Source organism: Ruditapes philippinarum, unplaced genomic scaffold (genome assembly GCF_026571515.1).
Source record: "Ruditapes philippinarum isolate M1 unplaced genomic scaffold, ASM2657151v2 ctg3003_1_1_1_1, whole genome shotgun sequence".
Taxonomy (NCBI): domain Eukaryota; kingdom Metazoa; phylum Mollusca; class Bivalvia; order Venerida; family Veneridae; genus Ruditapes; species Ruditapes philippinarum.
In genome coordinates, this window is record NW_026854415.1 from 20,276 (window position 1) to 44,508 (window position 24,233).

The following is a 24,233-nucleotide window of genomic DNA, read 5'->3' on the forward strand; positions in this document are numbered from 1 at the left end:
TACGGTCTCATATCTTCTATATTTCGTTATGGTTTAGCTGAAAACGACTCAAAGATATTGATACAACCATGTGGAAAAAAAGTTTCGTGAAGGAATATACAAATCAATTATCCATTTAAACTGATGATGTATTATTCATGATGCATTTTTGTAAAGCAAGTCATTAGATTACGACCAAGATCTTATTTCACGTTTCAAAATTTTAAAAGCTTTTTAACAGAGATCATTGTTAAAAGACATTGTGTGCAAACAATTTCACGTCTATCTACATAAGCATGTTTATAACTTTGCAACCTTGAACATGTGGCTTGCACATGATATATTTTAACGTCTGCGGTACAGAAAATGGCACATTTTACAAGGAGCAACCAGAATGTACCTAGAACGATGACGCTATTTCCGTACTAGCTACATTTAACGTTGTTTCTTAGCTAACAAGAGTTTCATGCTTCCAATAAATGTCATTATATCTCCAATTCATACTGTCTATCGGGTCCAATTGTTGGTTATTTGACACATCATAAGGAATGAAACCACGTTGAGTCAACTTTTCGGCCATCTTTTTTATATTATTTGGCCCGCATGCGACACCATAACGATATTTCTCTGACGTCATTTTACTCCATTCTGTCATAACATACTTAACGCGGAATGTGTCAAATATGACGTCCGAGTTTTCTATGGCTCTGCATTCGTGTCCCTCTGAAACAAATCGAACTTAAAATATCATTTTCATATCTCAAATGTAGATGGCTACCTCTTCATTTAATACTTTAAAGATAAACGTGCAATATGTAGTATTTGTAGTATATAAATATTATGCTGTATTAATGACAGTTTGCAATTGATATATTTATTTTCAATTTTGTAGATCTATATTGAGATCTGCCTATAAGTAATTTACATTTGTCATTATAACAAGGTAAGGACATGCAATACAATTGAAACATTTGACAAAGTTTAAAAATGTACCTAGAAATATATAGATATATAAAGATATTAATTCTTTTTTGGATCTTACCCACGTCAATTTTTATCATGACGTCTCTAGTATGAATGAATTGAGTCAAATCGTCTAACACTATGCTGGATATTGAAATTGCATTTGTATTCAATTTATATTCTTTTTCTGTCAAAATTCTTGCAGCACCTTGGTTGTTGCCACTTGGTAAGATCAGACGCAAATGTCCACGTGTGTTGGAAACAACGTTTCTTAGAACAGTTATTTTCCCATGAAAATTGTTTAAATTAACAGCGTTTGCGAATTTTAATAAATTTTCTTCAACAGGTTCGATTGATAGCACGTGATGTCCAAACGCGGCAGATAGTAAACTAAAGTAACCAATGTTAGCACCAATGTCTATTACAGTCATATTCCTGTTTCGCTGTAGGACAGCTTGGAATAGTTTTGTCATTTTTGGTTCCCATATTCCACTTGAAAGTAATGACTTTGATATGAAAATATCTTGTGACGTATGAAATATGCAAATGATGAAAGGGACGTCAGTTTTTGTACGAAGGCAAGACGATTTGTCAGATCTCTCTGTGTTGGAAATGTTGTAAATTTGTATCTTTGAGAAGAGACCTCGAAACAAATTCGCATCTAGGATTAATACCAGCAGTAATGTACCTGAAATATAGGCAAATTTTCATTCAGTGAACATGTTTGATTGAATTCAGCTACAATGCTTTTCAAAAAAGTAATTTCTAGGCATGCTATAACGTTACTAGAATGTATTACACGTAGTTATGTTTTGTTTTCCCAGTAGTAAAACATTTCACTACTGAACTATCACCTTCTCACAGTATACTTAAAGGTCTTATGCTTCCTTGCATGGACAAGAGTGATGGAAGTGATTAGAATATTTTACTGTCTAAGAAATAAAAAACGTTACAAGAAAATGTCCATTAACACGTTACAGCAGAATGGAAACATTGGCCCACTGTGGTAACACAATGTTGAAGTGCGTTTGTCAAGTTACGCAATTACATGATTGGTAAGTGACGTAATTGGCTAGTTACTGTGATGCAAGGAAAGCGCTTGTCACGCTATACCGTATTTACGAAGTTGTTTCATTTCAAAGAGCGTCGAGAAATCGCAAATTTTCGTGTAGCTGGAAACTTCATAGAGCTCTTCGTCACGGTAATCGAGGCGTTGCTACGGAGCTTCCATGGCGTTCTACATCGTTCTTAATGGGTTAATGTGTTTTAATCGGCGATTTTCTGCGTTCGTACGGCACATGCAGTGCGTACTCAGCGTTTTCTTGGCGTTACACTGCGCTTTTAACGGGGCTCTAAAGGCCCTTTAGCGGCGTTGACACACATTGTGCTGACGGCGTTTCCACTACATATTAAACAAAATGTATGAACAAATCTTCATCACTATTTTCTTCAACAGTAAACCACGCCTATCCAGCCATTGTCAAACCCAGATCTTACTATGTCGGTTGTTCTCCTTCTCCGTACGTCGTCAAAGAATGATATTAACCACACCTGCATATTCGTGTAGGCAGGTGGTAGTTCGTATTGTTGTCGTTCAACATCCATGGTGAAATGTTTATTTGCATACCTAATTCCATCATTGGTGTTATTTCGTTGAAAACGCCAATCAACACAAAATAATCGCCTTGAGAGCGTAATGGTTGCTGAAAGAGCTCGTTTAAAAAGTTAAAACTACGTAAAAGTGTCATAGACGTGCAGTATATGCACAGTTGAAACGCAGTGACATCTCAGAGCACACCGTATAATCTCCGTAAAAGCGCCACGGATAACCTCAGCGTTCGCACTACGACTTTTGTGCGCTTTCGCTGCTGCGTTATATGAGATCTTTCCCGGCCGCTTCGGTGTTCTTACGGTTCTCTTATTATAACGCCGAGATACAGCTGCTTTAAGCATGCTCAAAGTGTGAGAAACCGCGGTCGGCGTTCTTTGCGATGCCATTAAAATGCTTGCACGGGCATTTTAATTTTTTCTAGGACGCTGTGAGAACACAGCCCTGGTGTGACAGGGCTTTAACACAAAAACTATTTTTAAAGAGCGCCTGTAGTAACGACGCTGACCACCTAGTTATGCAGTGGTGTGACTGAATATTGAAACAATATCGTTCAATACAAACGTTTGTCTAGCTACGTAATAACGCTATAACGCCATGACATTTTACAAGAGAATGTTTCGTTTTGACTTGACTTTCTAATTATTAACGCAATGACGTTTCAAAAGGTCGTGTTTTTTTCTATTTAAGCAATGACGGACCATGCAGGCTTGTTACGCGCTGGCCTTTCTGGCGAGTAACATTATGGTGTGTCGAGATAATAACGCAATGTCGCTTCTGGTTAGAAACGTATTTACGTTTTAGAAGACAGTCAATGAGTTACATGAGTAACGCAATTACGGTTTACAATAGCGTCTGTTTAGTAACACAATTGCTAGCATATCAGGCATGATTTTCTAGTGTTTACACCTGTGTTAGTAAATCCCTATTCCACGTGAGACAAAAAAATGGAAAAAGAGTGATCCCTCGGAAGCATTAATAACAACAAAATTGCATGAAAATTGCAGACTCGGTTTGATTAGTCACGTGCTTTAAATGACTGCTCGCCTTTTATGAATGAATTGCATGTTCGGGATGTTGTCAATTTGCCGTACAAGGTTACGAATGAAAATGTTAATGTACATATTTAATGGTACTACTATTATTGTAAATGGTACTATAAGAAAGAAATGCTGTGAGAAAACACAAGTTTTCTTATTTTCTTTCCGAAATATGACTTTTTATATGGCAAATGCAAGAAAAATATTGAACATTTCACTAGTATCGCATGCCGTCACATACAAGAATATACAGCTCTTCGCAAAGATATAGTTCGGTTGGTACCGGTTCTTATATAGGGTTACATATTTAGTTCCTAAACGATGTCTTAAAATTAAAAAGTGCTTCGCTTTTCTTTAAACTTCACATAGGCGAACCCGGTCTACATGTACATATATGCGTATTCGAGCTAATACTTCTGAAAGAGGAAAATGATAAACAATACATTGTATACAAACCGGTAAGTATAGCAGAAATATAAATGAAAATCCTTTTGAATTTCCGCATTTTGTTCTCATTACAACACAGATAATTCCTTTATAAAATCATTATCCAACTTTCGTGTACTTTGAATAAGTTTCCCGTTGAAATCAGATATAGTGAATAAAGTGTTTATGTAACCAGGTGCTGTTTTCAATTGAAAATGATACAATGCTCCGCTGATATTAACATAAAAAATGAATATTTGGCTGTGTAATCCAGATGCCGGTAATAATTCATTTGTAAAGGAATGAAAGAAACAAAAAACTTAATTCGTCTACGGAATGGTGCATTAAGCGAAACGCTGGCATGATGCATTGCAAAATATAACTTTTCAAGAGCTCATTAATTTAACATCAGCGGAAAAAAGAACTCTAAATGTGAAAACCACTCCAACCAGACTTTAAAGATAATTGTCTAAACTGTATGCGTAATCTTTATGTATTCTCCAAACTTGATCAAAATAATTATATATTAAGAGGAATTTTAAAGCAAGCGAGATTGTAGTGAAGAAATTGATTTTTAAGCATTTTAAAACAGTTTTATCTTTAAGTATTTATTTTCGTATACTATTTATAGGTTCAAACTAAGGAATATTTTATTTTTTTTTAGAACTGCCAGATAAAAATCTTTAATTTAGATAGTTGTTAAGAATAATTGGAATGAAAATTTAACATATGTTCATGCTTAATAAGAAGGGAAATCTAGTTTTATGAAAACATTTATTAAAAGTTCTAGAAACTACTATTTTTCATCCCGTTACTAAGTTATATGAATTGACACTCACATGAGATTTGTTAACAAGTTGGGTTTTTTTTTTTTTTTTTTTTTTTTTTTTTTTTTGGGGGGGGGTGGTGTTGTTGGTTTTTAAAGAGATAAAAGAAAAATGTTGTGGTTTACGTAACAAATGAGATACCTTTCGCAAATGAGATATTTCGAATATGCTTCTGGTGAGACAAACAAGAAAAACGTAGATCATCTATGCCAACATATCATTCTAATTTTAACTACGGAGAAAAGTAAAAAGCCTTTTCTTACATAATGTTTCATTGATTAATATATACTTTTTAGCGACTGCTACATTCGTTAGAGATATCTGTTACAACACTCCATTTTATCAAATATTTTCCAAACTGTGCAAAATATATTATCTTGACAGCTCATGTCAGTTAATTGAATTCCTCATCAGCCTGAGAGTTGAATGTTCGCGTCAAGAATAACTCTATTTTGGAACATTGTGCCGAGCCGAAAATGTTGCAATTCCGCCAATGTACGGTACATGTAATCATCTACTGTTTACACCGGTGCTAATTAAACCCTGCATATCAGACTGGTTCCACCCATACTAGAAATTTCATTTGGCATCAGGTTGGGGGCAGGGGCTGAAGATGTGTCGCGTGCCCCAAAATGCCGTCATTTTTTATCAATTTTACAATGAACTGCGTTCTTAAGATGACGTCATTTCGCCGTTTCTCCTTCAGAATGAAGTTGTTAGTCTATAGATCTACATGCACCACTGTAAGACAAAAGTAACAGATGAAAAACATTATTTAAGTTATTCATAAAAATATGGAAGGAAGAATATGCAAGAAATGTCATAAAAAGTCTTCTTTTTTTCTTACATCGGCTGCCGGACTGCCGGGACAGACGGGAACATCTAGCTTCAGGTTAATTGTTAACAAGACCGTTAAAATATTTACCCGCAAGCTAGATATTCGCGTCTCTGACGACAGCCAGTGTTTGATTCATTTTCTTGCATATAACATATTAACCATATTTCAAAATGAGAAACGAAAATTAATTGTTTAATTGAGCATTGACGTTTCTTACACAGGAGTGTAAAATCACCGGTTTAAACAGTTACTGTAGATAATCCTGTCTGATTTGCAAGAAATTATCAGACTTACACTCCCTCACTGCACAAGCACACAAACTTTTTAACATGACTATAACTTGCTTTGTTACACTGTCGCACTGAAAAGCAGGATATCTCTACTACTTCTACAATTCTTCGTACCAAAATGGTTTGCGGTTGTGTCGACTTTCATATCTAATCACGTTTCCCCTATAACGTGCCCTCAGCACGTAAGTGCTCAATGTATATAATACGTTTGAGTCGAATGAGCTTAAGCCTAAAGGAAAATAATTGCAAACACTTATTGAACATTCTTGCTTAAATATATATATATGTCTCAACAATACTTAATGAGCGTTACTTTTTTGTTCTTCTGTTGAGATTTAAATTGATATTTTTACCTTTAGAAATAGTAACAAAAACTTCTATGAAGCATACGAGCTATTGGTCAAGGGCGATTACCTTCTCCAAACGAAGTTTTGAAGCCTTGGTAAGGCTGGTACGGTTGTTCCTCTTTTATAACGTCACCTCTAAGATTGAACCTTGTTCTGCAAAAGTAGAATACATCCTCAATGGTATGCGAGTTTGTCCTAAACTATTGTTGGTTCAAAGGACTGTTAGTTTGCTAGTTAACTAGTTGCTATAGTAGTGATCAGATGAGATCGAAACTTTCGAGAGTGATTTCTTGGTTGCTGCATATTTAAAAGACAAGAATAAAGATCAACAAGGCAAAGGCAACGTTCACAGGACGCAGCCCCCGACACACCAAAGTAGGGCCTAGAAGGCACCAAACCAAAACCCGGAGCGTACATATATCTCTTAGCATATATCTCAAATATCTCTTAGCAATCAATTAGAATAGTGAAACGCCGGAAAATTGTTATCTACATGTATGTCTCTGGTTAAAAGACATGTCTAGAAGTCTAACATTTTTCATATAATAACAATTACCTTCTGCTGTTTAGACCGGCTTGAAACATACTGACGGCCTGAACCTTTGTTGTAAAGACATTTTAGCCATCTCAAATATAATAAGAACGACTTTTCTAACAAAAAAGCATCGAGAAACACAGAGCATACTCGAATATTTGAATAAATGTTAACATGTACATGTATAGGAATGAGCTTTGCACAATCAACTGAATGAAAAGCAACTTAATACAAGTCATAAATTTAAGAAATATATATAAAGGGAGTATTAATTATTATTTATACGCATGCTGAGGAAGTTATCGTTGCAGATAACTTATCTTTTTAGGCCATAATAATACTTCTTTTGATATGAATTTGCTAGATACCGTGCATTTGTGAATTCAGAAAATTCAACTTTCATTTTTAATTGTTGTTAATTTCATTATGCTTGATCAAAAAGCAAAAAATAAAATACCAGTTAATTGCAAAATTATTATGCTATTTATGTTACAAATTAAATTGATATCGATCTATTACTTTAAGAAATATGCACATAAATGTACGTACTGGTGTTTAAGTTAGTAATTTGATAAGGGTACTGAAGATCGCATATGAAGCACTGCAAATATATTCATCTCCTAAATATCCTATGACCTTTATATCCGAATAGTTGCCTACCATAATTTAGTTGCAAGTTCAGATAAGTGTCTTGAGATTTTCTCAGATTAATATGGTTATTATTGATCGGAAGGCCTCTGGTTGGGCAGTACTAAATGAACAATTTCAATCAGTCTTCACATCTAAATCCCCTGTTTCTCTTAAATTCCTTGCTGATATGAAAGTACAGGATCAGGCAGATACAGGTAGAGAGGTTCCCCACACATCATTTAGCCCCCATAACCCCATGTGTGATATTGATATCTCTGTAAAAGGTGTTGAGAAGCTCTTAAAAAACCTTAACCCCCATAAGGCTGCAGGACCTGACCAAATTAGACCCATAGTGCTGAAAAATACCAGTAAAGAATTAGCCCCTATAGTGTCCAAACTTTTCCAAAAATCACTGCAGTCCAGCACTCTACCAGACATCTGGAAAATGGCGAATGTGGCCCCTGTCTTTAAAAAAGGTAGCAAGTCAGACCCAGCAAACTATCGCCCTATCTCTCTTACCTGTATCTTGTGTAAAACCCTGGAACACATTGTCTCCTCCAGCATAACAAAGCACTTTACTAGATCAAACTTGTTCTATGAATTGCAGCATGGTTTCCGAGAAAAAAGGTCATGTCAATCCCAACTATTAATGCTTATAGATGATATCCTACAGTCAGTAAATCAGAGAAGCCAAGTAGACTTAATCCTTCTTGACTTCTCTAAGGCCTTTGATATGGTCAACCATGAAAAACTCCTGTATAAGCTGCATTTCTACGGTATAAGGGGTCAAACTCTTAAATGGATCAAAGGTTTTCTTGATAACAGGTCACAGTCCGTGGTGGTAAATGGCTCCACATCCAGCTCCATACCAGTCTCCTCCGGTGTTCCCCAGGGCTCGGTCCTCGGACCTCTCTTATTTCTTATATACATCAATGACTTTCCTGAATATGTCCAATCCTCTAAAGTCCGCCTATTTGCTGATGACACGGCCATCTATCTATCTCTGACTGTCGCTTCTCATTCTAGCTTACTGCAACACGACTTACACCAACTTAAACAATGGGAGACAAAATGGGACATACAATTTAATCCATCAAAATGCACAGTTATCCAAATCACAAAACGAAAAACAGTCATTCCAACACAATACCTTCTACATAACACCACATTAGAAACAGTCTCATCTGCAAAATACCTTGGCATTACAATATCAAATGATCTAACATGGAACAAACACATAAACAACATCACAACAAAGGCAAATCAAACACTTGGTTTTCTACGCCGAAATATCAAGGTTCACCCAGAAAGGTTAAAGTCAACTGCATACAAGACACTTGTTAGGCCCCAGCTCGAGTATAGCTCCACGGTCTGGTCCCCCTACACAGGAACTCTCATTGACCAGATAGAGTCTGTCCAGAGAAGGGCTGCTAGGTGGGTCAAACATGACTTTGGCCGTATGTCGAGTGTCACTGACATGTTGACTTCCCTTCAATGGAGGCGCCTTGACCTTCAGCGTAGTGACCAACGCCTGGTCATGTTTCACAACATCTTGCATGACCAGGTGGCTATCCCTTTTCCAAAATATATCGTCCCTCTTAAAAGATCATCAAGAACATCCCATCCCCATGCATTCCAACAAGTCCAAACAAAAACTGATTACTATAAATATTCATTTTTCCCAAGAACAATAGTCCACTGGAATGCTTTACCACCTGATATCATGAACTTGTCTGGCCCCGAGTTCAGTCTGGCTGTTAGCCGGATTGAACATACGTCTCCCTAAAATACCTTCTCTATTTTTAACCTGTTTTTAACAATTTACTCATTTCCATTACTTTTATATTCTTTTATTTCAGTTCTTTTACTAACATTCTTGTCAGTTGACGCGCGTCAAGTCTAGGTCCCCAGCAGGGGTTTGACTATATGGAAGATAGATACCCATATGCATAAAACCTTGTGAAGGGAGTTAACTCGTGTACGACTATTGTAACGGGAGGAAATCGGCTGCAATCGCCTGACACGACCAAGATCAATTCGCCATTTTTGTCTTCCGGGAGGTAACAAATTTGACACACAGATTTCAAAACGGATTTTCATGTTTTATAAAAGATATATTGTTATATTCACTGTTATACAATATTGATTTATGCCTACGTGAATTTCTGGTATAGGATTTAGTTACTTTAAATGTTGATCTATAGAATTTGATTGCAAAAAAAAAAATTGAATTCAGGAACTTCAGAATCTGCCTTATTATCTGGTTATTTTCAGTGTTAATTTCAGTGTTTTTTATTAAAACTCTATACAGTATAGACCTAATGCACTTGTTTTAAGGAGATTATGTAACCTTTGTTAATGACATCAGCTTTGATGTGAGTGATCAGGTGTGTTAAACTGTATGTGACTGATACACAAAAAACAATATGGATTCAAAGAAATTTTCATCACCTCAAGAAGAAATAACTTTCTGGAGAGAGAAAGCAGAGAAGTTTAAACAAGAGTAAGTACTAAATGATATGAAAGTACGCAAAGCCTATGGACGGAGAAGTCGGATATAAATAAATTAAATATGTTTTTTTTTTTAAATATTTTTCATAATTTGAAATGTCTACGTCCCTGCGAGGGGTTTGATAGTAACAGAAGGTAGATAGATTGAAGGTGTCATTCGCTACATGTATTTCCGTTTTCAATGGGGAAAACCTCAACGATTATTCTTAAGCAGGAGAATTGGGGTTGTTCTGGTTTGGAATACGGCAACTATTTTCATTCAAACATTTAAATTGGTGGTGCCCAACTAGAAATGACACTGAAAATTTTACTGATAAGTAAAGAATTTAGAAATCTATATATATTTTTAATTGTTTTTTATTTAATATCTTTTTAATATACGCATGTAGTCTATTGCTGAGCAAGCCAAAGCCCTGGTCCGCTGTGCAGTCCTTGTCATTGACTTCCCCGTGTAAAAGTTTCGTATAATGTAACTTCCAATATACTGGCATGCAAGCAGTTCCCGTACAAAAGTCGCAGTTACTTAAAAATTACTTTTTTATTACGATAACTCACCAAAAAATTGAATGTTACACATTAATATTTGGCTCGTCACACAAATTATGGAAATTCCATTTTGTTCTAATAATAGAAAAACCCTGAGTTATGAGGCCTCATATGGGGTACCGAAATTATCCATTATTTTGTATGAAGAGAGGTAGTTCCCGTACATAAAATGTAACCCATTATAATTATACAATGGTGTTATATCAGACATATTTTTCATTTATAATTGTTGAAGAGACCATTTTTCCCAGAAGTAAGTTAAAGACGTAATTCAGGATATAGAGGGTAGCCTAAACGCTTGTATCAATAACCCGGTACGTCAACACAATCACAATGGTGTTACTTTTTTTCAAAAGTGTTCTGTAATCTGAATGAATTAATCTAAGATTTTCCAAAAAGGGCTGCACCCTACTAATTAAGGAACTCAAACTTGTTAGACTTAGGCATAATATATACATGTATTTATTTATTGATTAATATCAATTTAACTTGTAAACATCATACATGTCACCCAATTAAGAGCGCTATAGCCCTTGCAGGTCCTTTGGTTGCACAGTCATTTAAATACCATGTATCTTAAACATGCTCTAGTCTATGATTTCTAATTTTAACTACCAACCCCAATCTTTATAATGATGGAATACATGTATAATAATAAAGATAATAATAAAGATAATGGTTTTACTACACAGTGTTCCCTGAGAAACCCAGGAAAATGCTTTAAAACCTGAATCAAGTAGCTTCGTAAAGTTATAATATATGCCTTTGCAAAATTACAATTTCATTTAAATTTGTATTAAAAGTCAATTGAGGCCCTTTATTAGTCAAGTGGTAATTGTGAATTACATTGTACATTATGGGTAACTATATGTAGGTAAGCAGACATCTTTTTAGAGAATAAATTTGTTTTCAGCCAATGTTTCATCATTTCAATTTTGAAAGTACATTGTATGCCATGGATACTGTTATATTGGCTTGTAGGCTATATAGGAATGTAGAAAAATATTTAAGATAAAAGAATAAAAACATATCAGAGCAGCAGGTAGCCCTGTTTTAAATCAAGATAAACCCAAAACATTACAAGTTGTTTTGATTCATGCTCAATGATAGAAGACAAATAAATGTACATATCTATGTCTATTAAATTACATATTTATCTAGATTTCATACAGTTTCAGAAATTCCTTAACTCCTTATCTCCAAGAAATATTGGTCATTTATTTAAATATTTTGACATACATTTATAATTGCATAATGCAGAATAGGTGTATATTAAAATCTATAGATGAGATGGATTGATGAACATGTATAAGTGGTAGGGCGTTAGTTTGGAAATTTAATACATCATCTAAATTCTTGTGATAAAAATGATTGATAAATGACTATTTTTGTACCTAATTTGACTGTGTTAATCACTTTGCAGGATCTACTTTAATTTAATGCTAAATTAGAGTACTGTGAAATTTTTTATCAGTATTTATGCTGTTCATGTAGTTTTACGCCTGATTTAGTGCAAATATAATGTAAACAAGTTTTGCTTTTAATGTTTATTAAATAGTTTTGATGTATTCTTTTCCAACTTCAAACACTTTCCCAAAAATGATTAGCCTGAAAGTTTGAAATTTCATAATTGATCATTTAGTTTATCAAAACTTAATCATGTGAGAGACCTTAATGTTTAACTATATGTTCACTTATTTGCATTAAAGGTCGTAGTAAGTTACTATATTGACATGCAATCAAGAAAGAAATTATTCAATATTTTCTTCACAGTTTTGACGCCTTAAATGTTACTGATATTTGACATCATGGTCAAATTTGAAAACTGTGAAAACGTGCAATGACATCTGCAGATATACGCTAAACATAGCTGCAACTGCTTTATATAGTTTGTTATTTAATGATTTTCCTTGGTGTTAAAAACCCTTTTGATGCATTTTGTCATTTTCTAAGGCTTACTTATCAAGCTTTATAGGGGTTTAGGATTTTACATTAGCATGTATATTCAATAATCAATGACATTGAATCCGTATGTCTGTCATTGGCTAGTAATGATTTTATTGAGGGTAAAGTGTTGAATATTTTGAACACCTTTGTTCTTCACCACTCTTTTCTGGTTTATGTGAAGAAGTTGTCAATAACTTGTGGATCACATGGTACAGAATCCAGAAATACTTGTTTAGTAACTTGTAACACTCTGAGAATCTGTATGAAATGATTATACTGAGTTGAGTTTAACTTATAAATCATGTGGAAATTTAAATTGCAATTTTTAAACAAACCTGTTGAAGAATAAACACTTTATTACATGCATTAATTTGTATCAAAAACAGGTTAAATCAAATCTCAGGTCTGAAGTTATCTTGAATATTTGTAAATCGGTATGGTTGTTCTAAAATAAAACATTTTTATTAAGGGAGGAGTGTTACAAGTTTATATAATCTTTTGTACTCCCTTTATTTATGTTGGTCAGAACTTGAAGACAAAAATTAAATAATTCATTTCAACAGGATTTGTTTTATATATTTGTAACAAAATATGATGCCTGCTGCACAATAAATGGGCCAATTTTTCAAAAATACATGTAATGCAGGCTTTTTCAAAAAATATATTGCATTTTCTATTATTTTTTTGTGTTTTTACAAAGGACTTATTGTAAAGCAAATGTGCCCAAATTTTTTTTGGGATAGCATTACCCAAAATAAAGATACAGACATTTTTATACCCTAAAAAAGTCCATTTTTACATGTAATGTGTTAGCATCTGTTTTTTTGGTGTTTTTAGAATTAACACTACTATTATCTGTTTTAATTTATCACTTAAATTTTTTTACATGCACATAGAAAATTTAATAACCTTTCCAGTGATATATAATACTTCGTATATATCATCCTGGTTTTTATCGTTAAGATGATTTTAGTAAAATCCGACTTCTGTAATGCATCAGTTTTTTCAAAATTCAGTTGTTAAGTAAACAAGCATATCTTTAAGCAATTACAAATAAAATAGTACTTTACTGTGTCAATCTAATGAAATATGAATTAAAAACATATGTTAAATGTTTTCAATTCAAATTTTCAAACATTTTTACCATAGTAGGCATTAAAGTGGTAAAAAAAATTTTGTGATGAAAAAACTGTAACATCCGTCCCCCTCTCATAAAATATCCAATTTTAAAACAATACTCATAAAAAACAATGTTTCTGGTGCTTAATGATAGCCTTACAATGAAAATGTTACAAAAATTGCCAATTTCTATGTTTATGAGAAAAAAAATACAATAATGTAAAAGTTGTCTGTAACATCCGTCCCCGTAACATCCGTCCCCCTATATAAGGTGCTTATTAAATCTCATATAAACTGTAACTGAAAAGGGAATTTTACACTAAAACACCAAAGTTACATTGAAAAATGAAGAAATAACAGAAATAAAGCACTGAAATGATGTATTTATGAAAAAAAAAATATTTGTGAACACTAAATTCCTTAATTTTGAAAAAAAAATCAGTATTTTTTGCTCTGAAATCAAAATTATTTACTTTGAAATAAAATTTATATGTTATTTTTTAACCTCAAGTGGACCAATGAGTTTATTAAGATAATATTTAAGCTTATATGAATTTATAACAAATATAATCTTTTGTCATGCTATGTTTACAAACTAAGAGTACAGAAGGGGACGGATGTTACAGAATTGAACTAAAAATTCTTTTTACAGTAATACAAAACTTATCTTGTTCTTATGATGCATGATAGAGAAGTAGTAAGCTTTGCAACTGTATAGGAATGTTTCACACACCAAATAAAATACAATTTAAAAAAATTTAGAAGAAACAAACAAAAAATCCATAACAGGATATATAGAAAAAGGTGCAAACGATAGAGATGTTGAAAGTATCTTTGTGATTAAAATTGGTCAATTGTTTAAACATAAATTCTTTAGCCTTAAATAGTTAACAATCCATGTATCCCAGCCCCTCATAAAACAGTGGGATATGGATCCTAACTCTATACACACAGAAGGGACTGGCACTTTATTGGAAGTTAACGAGCTGTATATTGGGAGCTGTGTATATTGTATATTGGGAAGTGTGATATATTACAAAACAGTAGGGGTGCCAATTAAGGGTGATATATATTATGCTTAAAAACAGTGGGAGGGACTACCATATCTTATTCAAGAATGTCTGTCATTAAGTATTAAAGTTGAAGATCAATTAAGTCAAAGGATTTATTGAACTTCAAAAATTTATAGGCTAAATATGTAGTCAATGAAAAATAAACAAAGAAATATAATTCAACACCCTGATTAAAATTTTTAGATTTTTTTCCCCCAAAAAACCTCAAGCACATTTTCATACAATTTGACCCATTTAATTATTGTTAATAAAGTGAAAGAAACTTGTAAGTAAAGGATATGGTAAGGATTCCTGTAATGAAAAAGTTGGGATAATTGTGAAAATTATTCTGTAAAAATTATTTTGCACCTATAAATTTTATTGAATGACAAATTAGTTTATTAAGTTAAGCAGTTCATGTACACTGAAATATTTACACAGAGAATTATTAAAAGTTAGAAATAATGAGATTATGATACTGAATCATAATGAAATCTTTGGATAATGCTGCTAACATTCCACATTAATTTACTTAAAATTTCATCAAATTGATAGAACTTAATTGCAACAATTTAAAATCTTATAATTTTTAATGAAAATTTTTAATTGAGTATAATTTATGCATTTAGTAATGAGAAATTCAAGCTTGCATATGTTTCAATCTGAAAACTTCTTATTTACTTCACACTGTATCATATCTTTTACAAATATATATCTTATTATTTAACTTAAGTAATTTGTAAATAATTTCATGTATAGAAAGGTACCGTTGGTATGACATTCTCTCTTTAACGTTAATGCATTATCTGGAAACAAAGATTCTTTTATTTAATTAGCAATGTTTTTATTATATTCCAAACATTTCAATGTTCATTCAAATGTAAGATAAATGGAAGAAAACTAAGTCAATGCAACTTTTCATTGTGAAACACAAATAGTAAGAAACTACATAATTGTCAGGTATATTTCTACATTTTTCTCATAATTTGTTCAATTATTTTACATTTATTGTACTGTACAAAGCATATACTCTTATAAATTTCATTACTTTAAAATAAAACCAAAAAAAAGTATGAACTAAGAGCTTTAAACATCGATTGTAACGTCCGTCCCCCCAAAAATGTAACATCCGTCCCCCTGATACAATTCATTTTTGGGTTATCTGACAAGAAATATACATAACAAAGTCCTATAATTTCTACTGTTTTATAAGAAATGTGTTTGCATATTTGATTTAAGTATGATTTGGTGTACCTATCCTTGTTTTTTTCTTTCTGTTTCTAACATGTTTGAAAATTTAATTTTGTGTGAAAAATACTGAAAATTTGAAAGCAAATATTTTTATATCCAAGATGAATTTTCTGGATTTTTTTTTGTAACATTTATCAGAACACATAATATTTTAATAAAATAAAGAGAAATAATACAATTTTTATTATAAACTGTAAGATATTCAGACTTTTAGTATATCTTTGTAACATCCGTCCCCTACCCGCACAGTCTGCAAGAGATGTAATATTTTGAAAAAGGTATTCAAAAAGTTATCCTTTCTTTCCAAAAATATTGTTATAGACACCCTAAGGTACTTAAAAAGAGCAAATATTGTCTTGTATGTTAAACTTTATTTTTTGACTTAGATGCTAACACAATTGGCCCATTTACTGTGCAGCAGGCAATAAGGAATGCCTAAGAGAACACCCAGATATTATTAAATTTTTGTGGATGTATTGATTATGTTTGTTTGAATGGTCATTTTTGTGGACTACTATTCTGACCAGACTGTACATTGATAGTAAGTGGTCAATCAATTGTTGACCAAATCCTGAAGCTTATCTTTATACAATATCTGTGTACTAATTTTCTTCAGGCTTTGATAATGATCTTTGTAGAGATTGCTGTCCTTACATTATCCGAAATTTCATTTATAGCCTGTAAAACAAGTGGTCATTTCTCAAATTCTGTACTAATGCCAGGGTTCTGTGGTTACACCATGCTGATATTAATCATATTTACATTGATTATAAAGGGGAATTATTTGTCTGAACTACATTGAGCACCGTGAAAGAGAACTCTAGCTTTAGAAATGTATAGATTAATCAATTGGCCAGTTTTGTGCAAAAGTGTTGAAACTGTTGTTTACATGTGAAAATTGTAAGACATTTGTTAATGTATAGCTCATGTAAGTCCTGAATATTACTTTTTGTCAGGGTAATTTATATAAACTGGAGTAGGCTTGTTTTAGGTACTTGTTTGTTTGGGTTTTGTGTCTGTAACAATTAAGTCTGAATTTTAGTCCCAAAGATTATACACATTAGTCCAATAGAGCATGAATATATCAGATCATCAAAAATGAATGAACTAAAATGAAAATATTCAAGTCCCATTTCTATAAATTTGCCTTACTAGAACACCTGTGCAATTAAGATTTCATTGATTTCTAGGACTAATTATTACAGAGAAAAATGATGCCAAGTGAATGTTGTTTACAGATAGATGCTTCTGATAGTGTGATATTTCTGATAATATGATATTATAAATGGAGCATCTATAGGCAGTTAACTATCTATTAGATCTGGCATGTTGACTGTCTGGAATGCCATTGTTTATATAGATGTAAGGTGTTACATGTAGTTTGGCATTCTCAGTATTGATGGAGAAAAAAGAAGTATTAAACTATACAATTTTTTCATTATTACAAAAAATGTGCTATGGACATTGTCCCGATTATGAAATTAGAATTGTTGATTATCAATATCAGGGATTTAAAAGTGAAATTGAGATGTGCCATCTGATCATGGCCTGCTTTGCTGGCTTACCTTGGCTATTCAGTCACTGTCAGTACATATAATTATATACATGTACATATTTTGAAAATTTTCCGAAACAATAGTGTGGTCCAGATTAAAAGATTGATAAGTCCATTTAAAATATTAATTCAGAAAGCCAGGTGAAATGGTTAAATAAAATAAAATGTACTCATTCTGATTCAGCAACATGTGTGTAGGGGCCTAGTTGTTTCAGTCTGGGCAATTACAATATGTTCTCAAAATTATCATAAATATCGCAATCGATACTGCATTGAAATCAACCACATCAGTACATGTATCAGAGGATCTGCTTATCTCCCAGGTTATCATTCTGCATTTATACAATTTTGTTGTTCACACAGCTGTAATCAGGTCAGCTAACATTGTTGTTTCTGTTGCAAGTTGTCAGTTAATATGCCCTCATTTTGACATGAAGTAATGATGTTAGTGACAAATATTTCATTAACACAATTGAGGTAACAATTGCTTCAGGAATGTATGTGAAACCTCGTTATTTATTTAGATATAATTATATAAAAATAGACCATAAGTTCAAGCATGCCAAAATACCAACTATGTTGGTAATGTTTTCAATAAAATTAGACTGTCATGCTTAATTTAAATTTAATTAAATGAAAATATACTCTTTATTTCAATACTAAGATAAATTTTTATGATCTTATACCAGACTTCCCGAAAGTTGAAAAAAACTGTCAGACATTCGGTCTGACAAACCATGAAAATCTGTCGGACCGAAACAAAATCTGTCAGACCAAATAAAATTAAATTAGACTGTCATGCTTAATTTAAATTTAATTAAATGAAAATATACTCTTTATTTCAATACTAAGATAAATTTTTATGATCTTATACCAGACTTCCCGAAAGTTGAAAAAAACTGTCAGACATTCGGTCTGACAAACCATGAAAATCTGTCGGACCGAAACAAAATCTGTCAGACCAAATAAAATTGATCAAAATCAAAGAAAAACTTGTGTTTGTATTTCTAAGACACTTTTTGTTTTTTTTTTTTTCGCCGTAAAAATCGGCACAATCCGTACAGCGCATTTTCATCTCCTCCCTGTCATACACCAATGATTCATGGTTCTGCTTCCATTTTTCATTAAATTTCGTCTCGGGTCTATTCTTTTCATCCTTTTATTGCTGTTCTGCGCACTCTTCGGACGTAGATTTTCGGTTTTTCCCAGGTTTGGCACCTTTAGCGACGCCATTTTGTATACATGTGGCTTGGATAAAAGCCGGACAGTCAGACCGATCCGGAATAAAAAATTGTCGGACCTGATCAAAATTTATCGGACATGTCCGTCGGACCGACGTATTTCGGGAAGTCTGTTAATTACAATCATGTACCTTGAGTTTGAAAAAATACATTTGATATTTTAAGAAAGAACTGAAATAAGATAGTATGTTATCTAACAATGTTTCAAGTAAATTATTTACAAAACTTTACTTGTTTCAGAAAATAAATGAGATAGTCATTTTAAGTTGCACATAATGTATGACATATTTCTTATTTTAGTGAAAAATATAAATAAACAAATTATTAAGTTCTTTCTCATTCTTTGATGACATTAAAGTTTCAATTTTCTGCAGAAAAAATATGGATTTAAAAACTGCTTATGATTGATATTTTGGACAAATGTGTAAAAAATCGGAATTAATTTTCGATGACATGCATATAATTATCATTGTTGACATTGTCTATATAATATTTTTATCTGAAAATACATGTTAAGATAGGAACCATTTTTTGAATGCAAAGCAAAACAGTTTTAAATTTTTGCTAAAATTATTTTCCCATTTTAATGACAAGATCTGTATTTTTTTGTCATTATCTGAGACTGTTGTAATAGAAGCCATTGATTGTAAGTATAATGTAAACTACTCAGATGTACTGTATATCAGTCTGAAGTGAAAAGCAATTTGTACAATGCACTAAATAGCACCTGCTTCTCTCTTGATTATTGGGGACGCCGGTGAGCGGCGTCGTCTATTATGGAACGCTTTTTATTTTTGCCTATGGAAGGAGCTGTTATTATTAGCAGTTAATTTCATGTTGTGTAAATTAGTTTTATTTTGATTCGTAAAAATCAAGTAAACAAATGTGTTGTTATATTTGTATTTAATAACTTTATGTAAAAAGCATGTGCATTGTGATATTATTTTCACGAAATTGCGGGTTAAGTTTAACAGCTTGTCCCTTAGTTTTAATGACAATACTAAAACCCGGATTTCGAATATCGTTGTGGTCTAGATTGAGGCCGTATCATTTATACATTTTCAAAATTTTCCTACAAGAAGAAAGTTCACCTGCAATTGAGTATAAGGATAGGTAATGAAACTGTTGTAAACGATTATCCTATTGATTTTATCCTTATTACATTTATCTGTTGCGCAGAATGGTTGTTTTTACAAAGTGTACCAGTATCCGGATGTTGAAAGCTATCCGATTTTCTGCAATTACTGCTGACACATGGCCATCTATTTTTTTATGAATACTTTACCATTAATTTGCATGGCTTGATAAAATTGAACCTGCAACATTTCATAATTTTGCTGTTTATCGTGTTCTTTTGGGTTTCAGGTTTTCTTTATTTTAAGGGGAAGTAACTTATGTTTACTAAATTATTTGTTCTTTTCTGTCTATCTTAGGTATTACTTATAATACTATTTTTGTTGTATATAATTCACCAGTTGTAAGGTCATCAAAAGTATGTTAATGTTAATGTTAGGATTTCATATTTATTTAATATAAACTGGGAATTATTAATGTTATGTGCATGTACATGTATATCTTAGACAGTAGTATATTGATATGTTGAGACTTATAATTTTTCTGCATTTAAAGAGATACAGTTATGTCATTATTATTAAAGGGATGAGACTTTCATTTAAAGTTATAAATGATAAAACATGTATTGATTGAAAATGTCCTTAAACTTGGATCAAGCAATATAATTAATAAAGTCTCAAAAAATCATATTCTGAATAGTTATTCTATTTTTTTCTAACATGTGCATAGTTTGAAAAGGACAGCTTCTGTCTTATCTATTTGTAATGAAGAGACACCGGTCTCAACCTCCAGGTCTCCTGAGTCAACACGACAACAGACTGTACATAGAGTAGATTGTTACTTGCCCTTGAATAAATTTGTGCACTAAATTTATAGTGGGTGATTTGTGCCACATGAAAACCAACATAGTACAAAAAGTAACTGGGCGCCAGATGAAAACATGAAAATACAATCTACCACAAAGTGGTTTGTTTGTTGCATTTTCATGCAAAATACAAATCAGCCTTCATAAAATTTCTTCTTATGTTGGTCACAGGTTAATGAGTTCTGGTCAAGCTCAAAGTTTTTCTCATCCTATGACTGCATATAAGCATGAGTTCAATTTCCTATGCTCTGTAACATAAGAAATTCACGAACACAAATCGATATAGTGGGGAAATATGTTGTGGTTTAGAACTGTTTCATTATTAAAGAGAAAATGTGTAGCAGGACGGATAGCTCAGTTGGTCTTCTGAAAGTCATGGGTTTGAGTCATGGTCAGGCAGTTTTAGTCAGGGTTTAGAAGTGGTTTTTCAATTGACACATGTTTGATTCATTTAACAGATTGCATTATTTGAAATGGACAAAGGCAGTATTGCATGATACTTTTAGATCTACAAAGGGCATTTGATACAGTTGAACACACTATCCTGCACATGAAGAAGTTGTTTTTCTTCTTCTTCATGAAACTTCAAGCATCTGCCATATATAATGACATTCTTACATGGTTTAAGTCTTATCTCTGATAGTAGCTGGTTGATGTGGCTGGTACTTATTCTACTACTGCTCTGAGTACCTATGCTGTCCCCCTGATGTTCATTTTAGGTCCTCTTTTATGTCTAATATATGTCAATTACATGTCTTCAACCCTAAGCATTATAAGCTTTTATTATAATGCACAGGCACGAGTATCAGACCTTGGATGAAAAAATATGGCCAGATTGATAAAAAACCTGTGTTCATCTTAAAAGTGTCAACAACCAAAATAAAATGTAAATAATGACCCCCTTTAAAAATATACTTCAAGTTGAAAGTATATTTTTAAAGGGGATCATTATTTACATTTTTTGTTTTGGTTTTTATAAACACAGTTTTTTTTATCAATCTGGTCATCTGGTCATATTTTTTCTTCCCAGGTCCGATACTCGTGCCTGTGATTATATGCTGATGACTCAGGAATCCTTGTGTCTCATAAATTAAATCTGAAGAAATTCTTTCTTATAACATGAGTCTTATAAGATTGCTTAATTGACTATAAATTGCCTTTGCATCTTGGCAAGACAGAGTCTATTCTTTTTTGGTTTAAGTTTCAACTTAACCTGGCCCTAGCCTCCAGGTCACATGTAATGGTACTGCTATAAAGTACACATCTTTTGTTAAGTATTTAGGTGCAAATCTGGATCAAATTCTTTTGGCGTCGCCCTTTGATGCTTTGCATCAATGCTTTTCTTGTTTATTTCCTATAAAGATGAATGTACCACTTCATGAGAACTTGTGAGTTCAATGATATTAAAAACCATCCGTTTCTGTCTATAATCTGGTTTATTGCTTAAACTTCTTCATGATGTTGAAATAAAATTTCTTTCCGTTTTGCTTAGAATTAATGGATTACCTGAAAATGAGTGATTACTGAGTATGTGCATGAATAAACACATGCATTCATCAATCACATTATCATCATGGTCTTCTTTAATAATTCATACTTCGGTATAGAAAAACAAACAAAAACTAGGTCAGGCTTCAGAAAAATGCATTAAGCAAGATTAATGTAATCATCATTATCTTGTCCTGATAATTAAATTGATAAATGATGCCCCTATGTTTGACCTGAAAAAGTAATTTCCAGGCTACCTGTAATTATATTATTCATGTAGATAAAGCTGTATAATACCCTTTTACAATCAAACCTGTGATACAAGACCAGCATAAAGACTTAGTGAAACAAACAACAAATTGTCTTGTGTTTTAATTTTCCATTTGAACAAAAGTACTGAAAATAACTCCACCACAGAACACAATGACTTGGACTATTGAAGCATCAAAATCTTGGGTAAATCCATGTCCCTGCCAAATTCTATGCGCTATGGATTTGGCTATTTCAGCTTGAACATAGAAACTGCAGGAAGGTAAAAACATGGTTCATTTCCAAAGGAATTATTCCAGACTTGACCCACACTCCTCCAAGGTGGTTAAGCTGGCATGGTTACATTTCACTGGTGGATTAAATTAAACAAAGCTTTTGGTAAGAAGCAATTGACTGTTAAAGAAAAAAGGAAAATAAAACATAAGATTTATTACTAATAAATCAAGTGAAACTAAGATATTGACTAGTAGTAATGATTAAGTACATTTTTAATAACATCATTATACTAAATTTGTGTTTTAGTCATTATTTTACATCTGTCCTAAGTTAATTTCAAGCATTTCATGATAATAGTGCATTACATGACTTAATTGTTCTAAGAGCTAATCATTTAAAATCTAGTATTATTCTATTAGCTACATACAGTGATAAGATCATCTTTAGAAAGGCCACACTTAGAAACTCTAAGAAAAAAAAGTATTTTACTATCTTAATTGTTCCAAACAAGTTTGAGAGATTGTCCATACATTTTAATTCAATGTTTATAGACTAGTCTTCTAAGGCAGGTTTAACTGTAGTTCATTAGGTTCTTTGTTTTCAAACCAGGATCTCCGCTCCTGTATTATAAACATTGTACTTATAGCAGCAGTTTATGAATGAATCATTGAGTGTGTAGTCTAACATTCCTGAGAGAATTCCAGTTTATATTTTATAACCACTGATAAATTACAAGTGTTTTGGAGTGCATATGAAAAACAATGGAAGATCTATATGACTGGTGTGTGGTAGTTAAATATATTAAACTTGTGTGGTTTTAGGTCATTGACATAGAAACATTTGAACTCAGCTTCTTAAAAATTGATTTCCCTCTTTAATACATGTAGGCATACTTTCATAGTAAAACTTAAAAGTAAAACAGTTGGGTATAATCATCAAATGCCTTTTGCCATATTAAGTGACATTGTTTATATTAGGGCCTCTGCTTTCATGAAATGAAAATAGAATTGATGCCAAAGTGGCCACAAAATGCAAGAATTACCATGAGGAAAAATGAACTAGGATAATAGGATTCTAAGATTAAAGGGGTTAGTTTTTGTATAATTTGTATTTTGTGTACTATAACAATTCATAAAAGAAGTCTGAATGTATAGAAGTATTGTCAATGGAGGGCCAGCAGTTACTAAAACTATTAACTTAGAAATTATATCATATACTCGACCTCTTAAAGATTTGAAACATGTTCGGTTATTGAAGCTGGTCATTTTGATAAATATGGTACAAACAAAACCATTGTACCAGATCTTATGAGGCTATTCATGATGCAGTATAAACAGAAATATTTACCCAGGAAATTACATCCATTTTCAATGTTCTAAGATGGTCTTTGCCAGTACTAGCTTTTGTGTCTGAAGTGATAACTTTCAAAACAATTCACTTACATGTAGATATATAAGATAGCTAATTGTCTGGCAAGTGATAGATTGGTATATGAAATAGTCATCAATTACTAGGAGACTTTTTGTAAGCTGACTTAAGTTGGCAGGAAATTCAGTAGATTATTAATATTATTGGCACCTACTTGTACTTGTATAATTGTTAATAAATGACACT

General features: G+C 32.4%; 2 protein-coding genes across 11 annotated transcripts in view; one reads left to right on the forward strand and one right to left on the reverse strand.

Moving 5' to 3' along the window:
• Nucleotides 1–4,452, reverse strand: LOC132740066 (uncharacterized). The gene is made up of 3 exons (XM_060727920.1): nucleotides 4,048–4,452; nucleotides 1,022–1,630; nucleotides 1–702 (listed from the first exon to the last, which is right to left on the reverse strand). Exons 1-3 carry the CDS (start codon nucleotides 4,094–4,096, stop codon nucleotides 428–430), a joined length of 933 nt encoding a protein of 310 aa, XP_060583903.1. The 5' UTR covers nucleotides 4,097–4,452; the 3' UTR covers nucleotides 1–427.
• A 5,048-nt stretch (nucleotides 4,453–9,500) lies between these two features.
• The window catches only part of LOC132740068 (nuclear distribution protein nudE-like 1), a 57,253-nt gene continuing 42,520 nt past the window's right edge, over nucleotides 9,501–24,233 (forward strand). For 5 of the 10 annotated variants that reach the window (XR_009627093.1, XR_009627094.1, XR_009627096.1 and 2 more), the window contains exon 1: nucleotides 9,501–9,987. Coding sequence is in view for 6 of the 10 variants with exons in the window: in XM_060727928.1 (XP_060583911.1) it covers nucleotides 9,911–9,987 (77 nt within the window). In the remaining 4 variants the exon portion in view is untranslated. The remainder of the gene's footprint in view (nucleotides 9,988–24,233) is intronic. The other 5 variants (XM_060727927.1, XM_060727926.1, XM_060727925.1 and 2 more) reach the window with 2 other exon arrangements.

Bases quoted from the DNA above. Each gene is read 5' to 3' on its own strand.
- LOC132740066 (XM_060727920.1), bottom strand. From the start codon at position 4,096: ATGCGGAAATTCAAAAGGATTTTCATTTATATTTCTGCTATACTTACC. The intron at 1,631-4,047 runs GTTTGTATACAA...CCTATATTTCAG, and splicing joins TATTTCTGCTATACTTACCG to GTACATTACTGCTGGTATTA. The intron at 703-1,021 runs GTAAGATCCAAA...GATTTGTTTCAG, and splicing joins CATGATAAAAATTGACGTGG to AGGGACACGAATGCAGAGCC.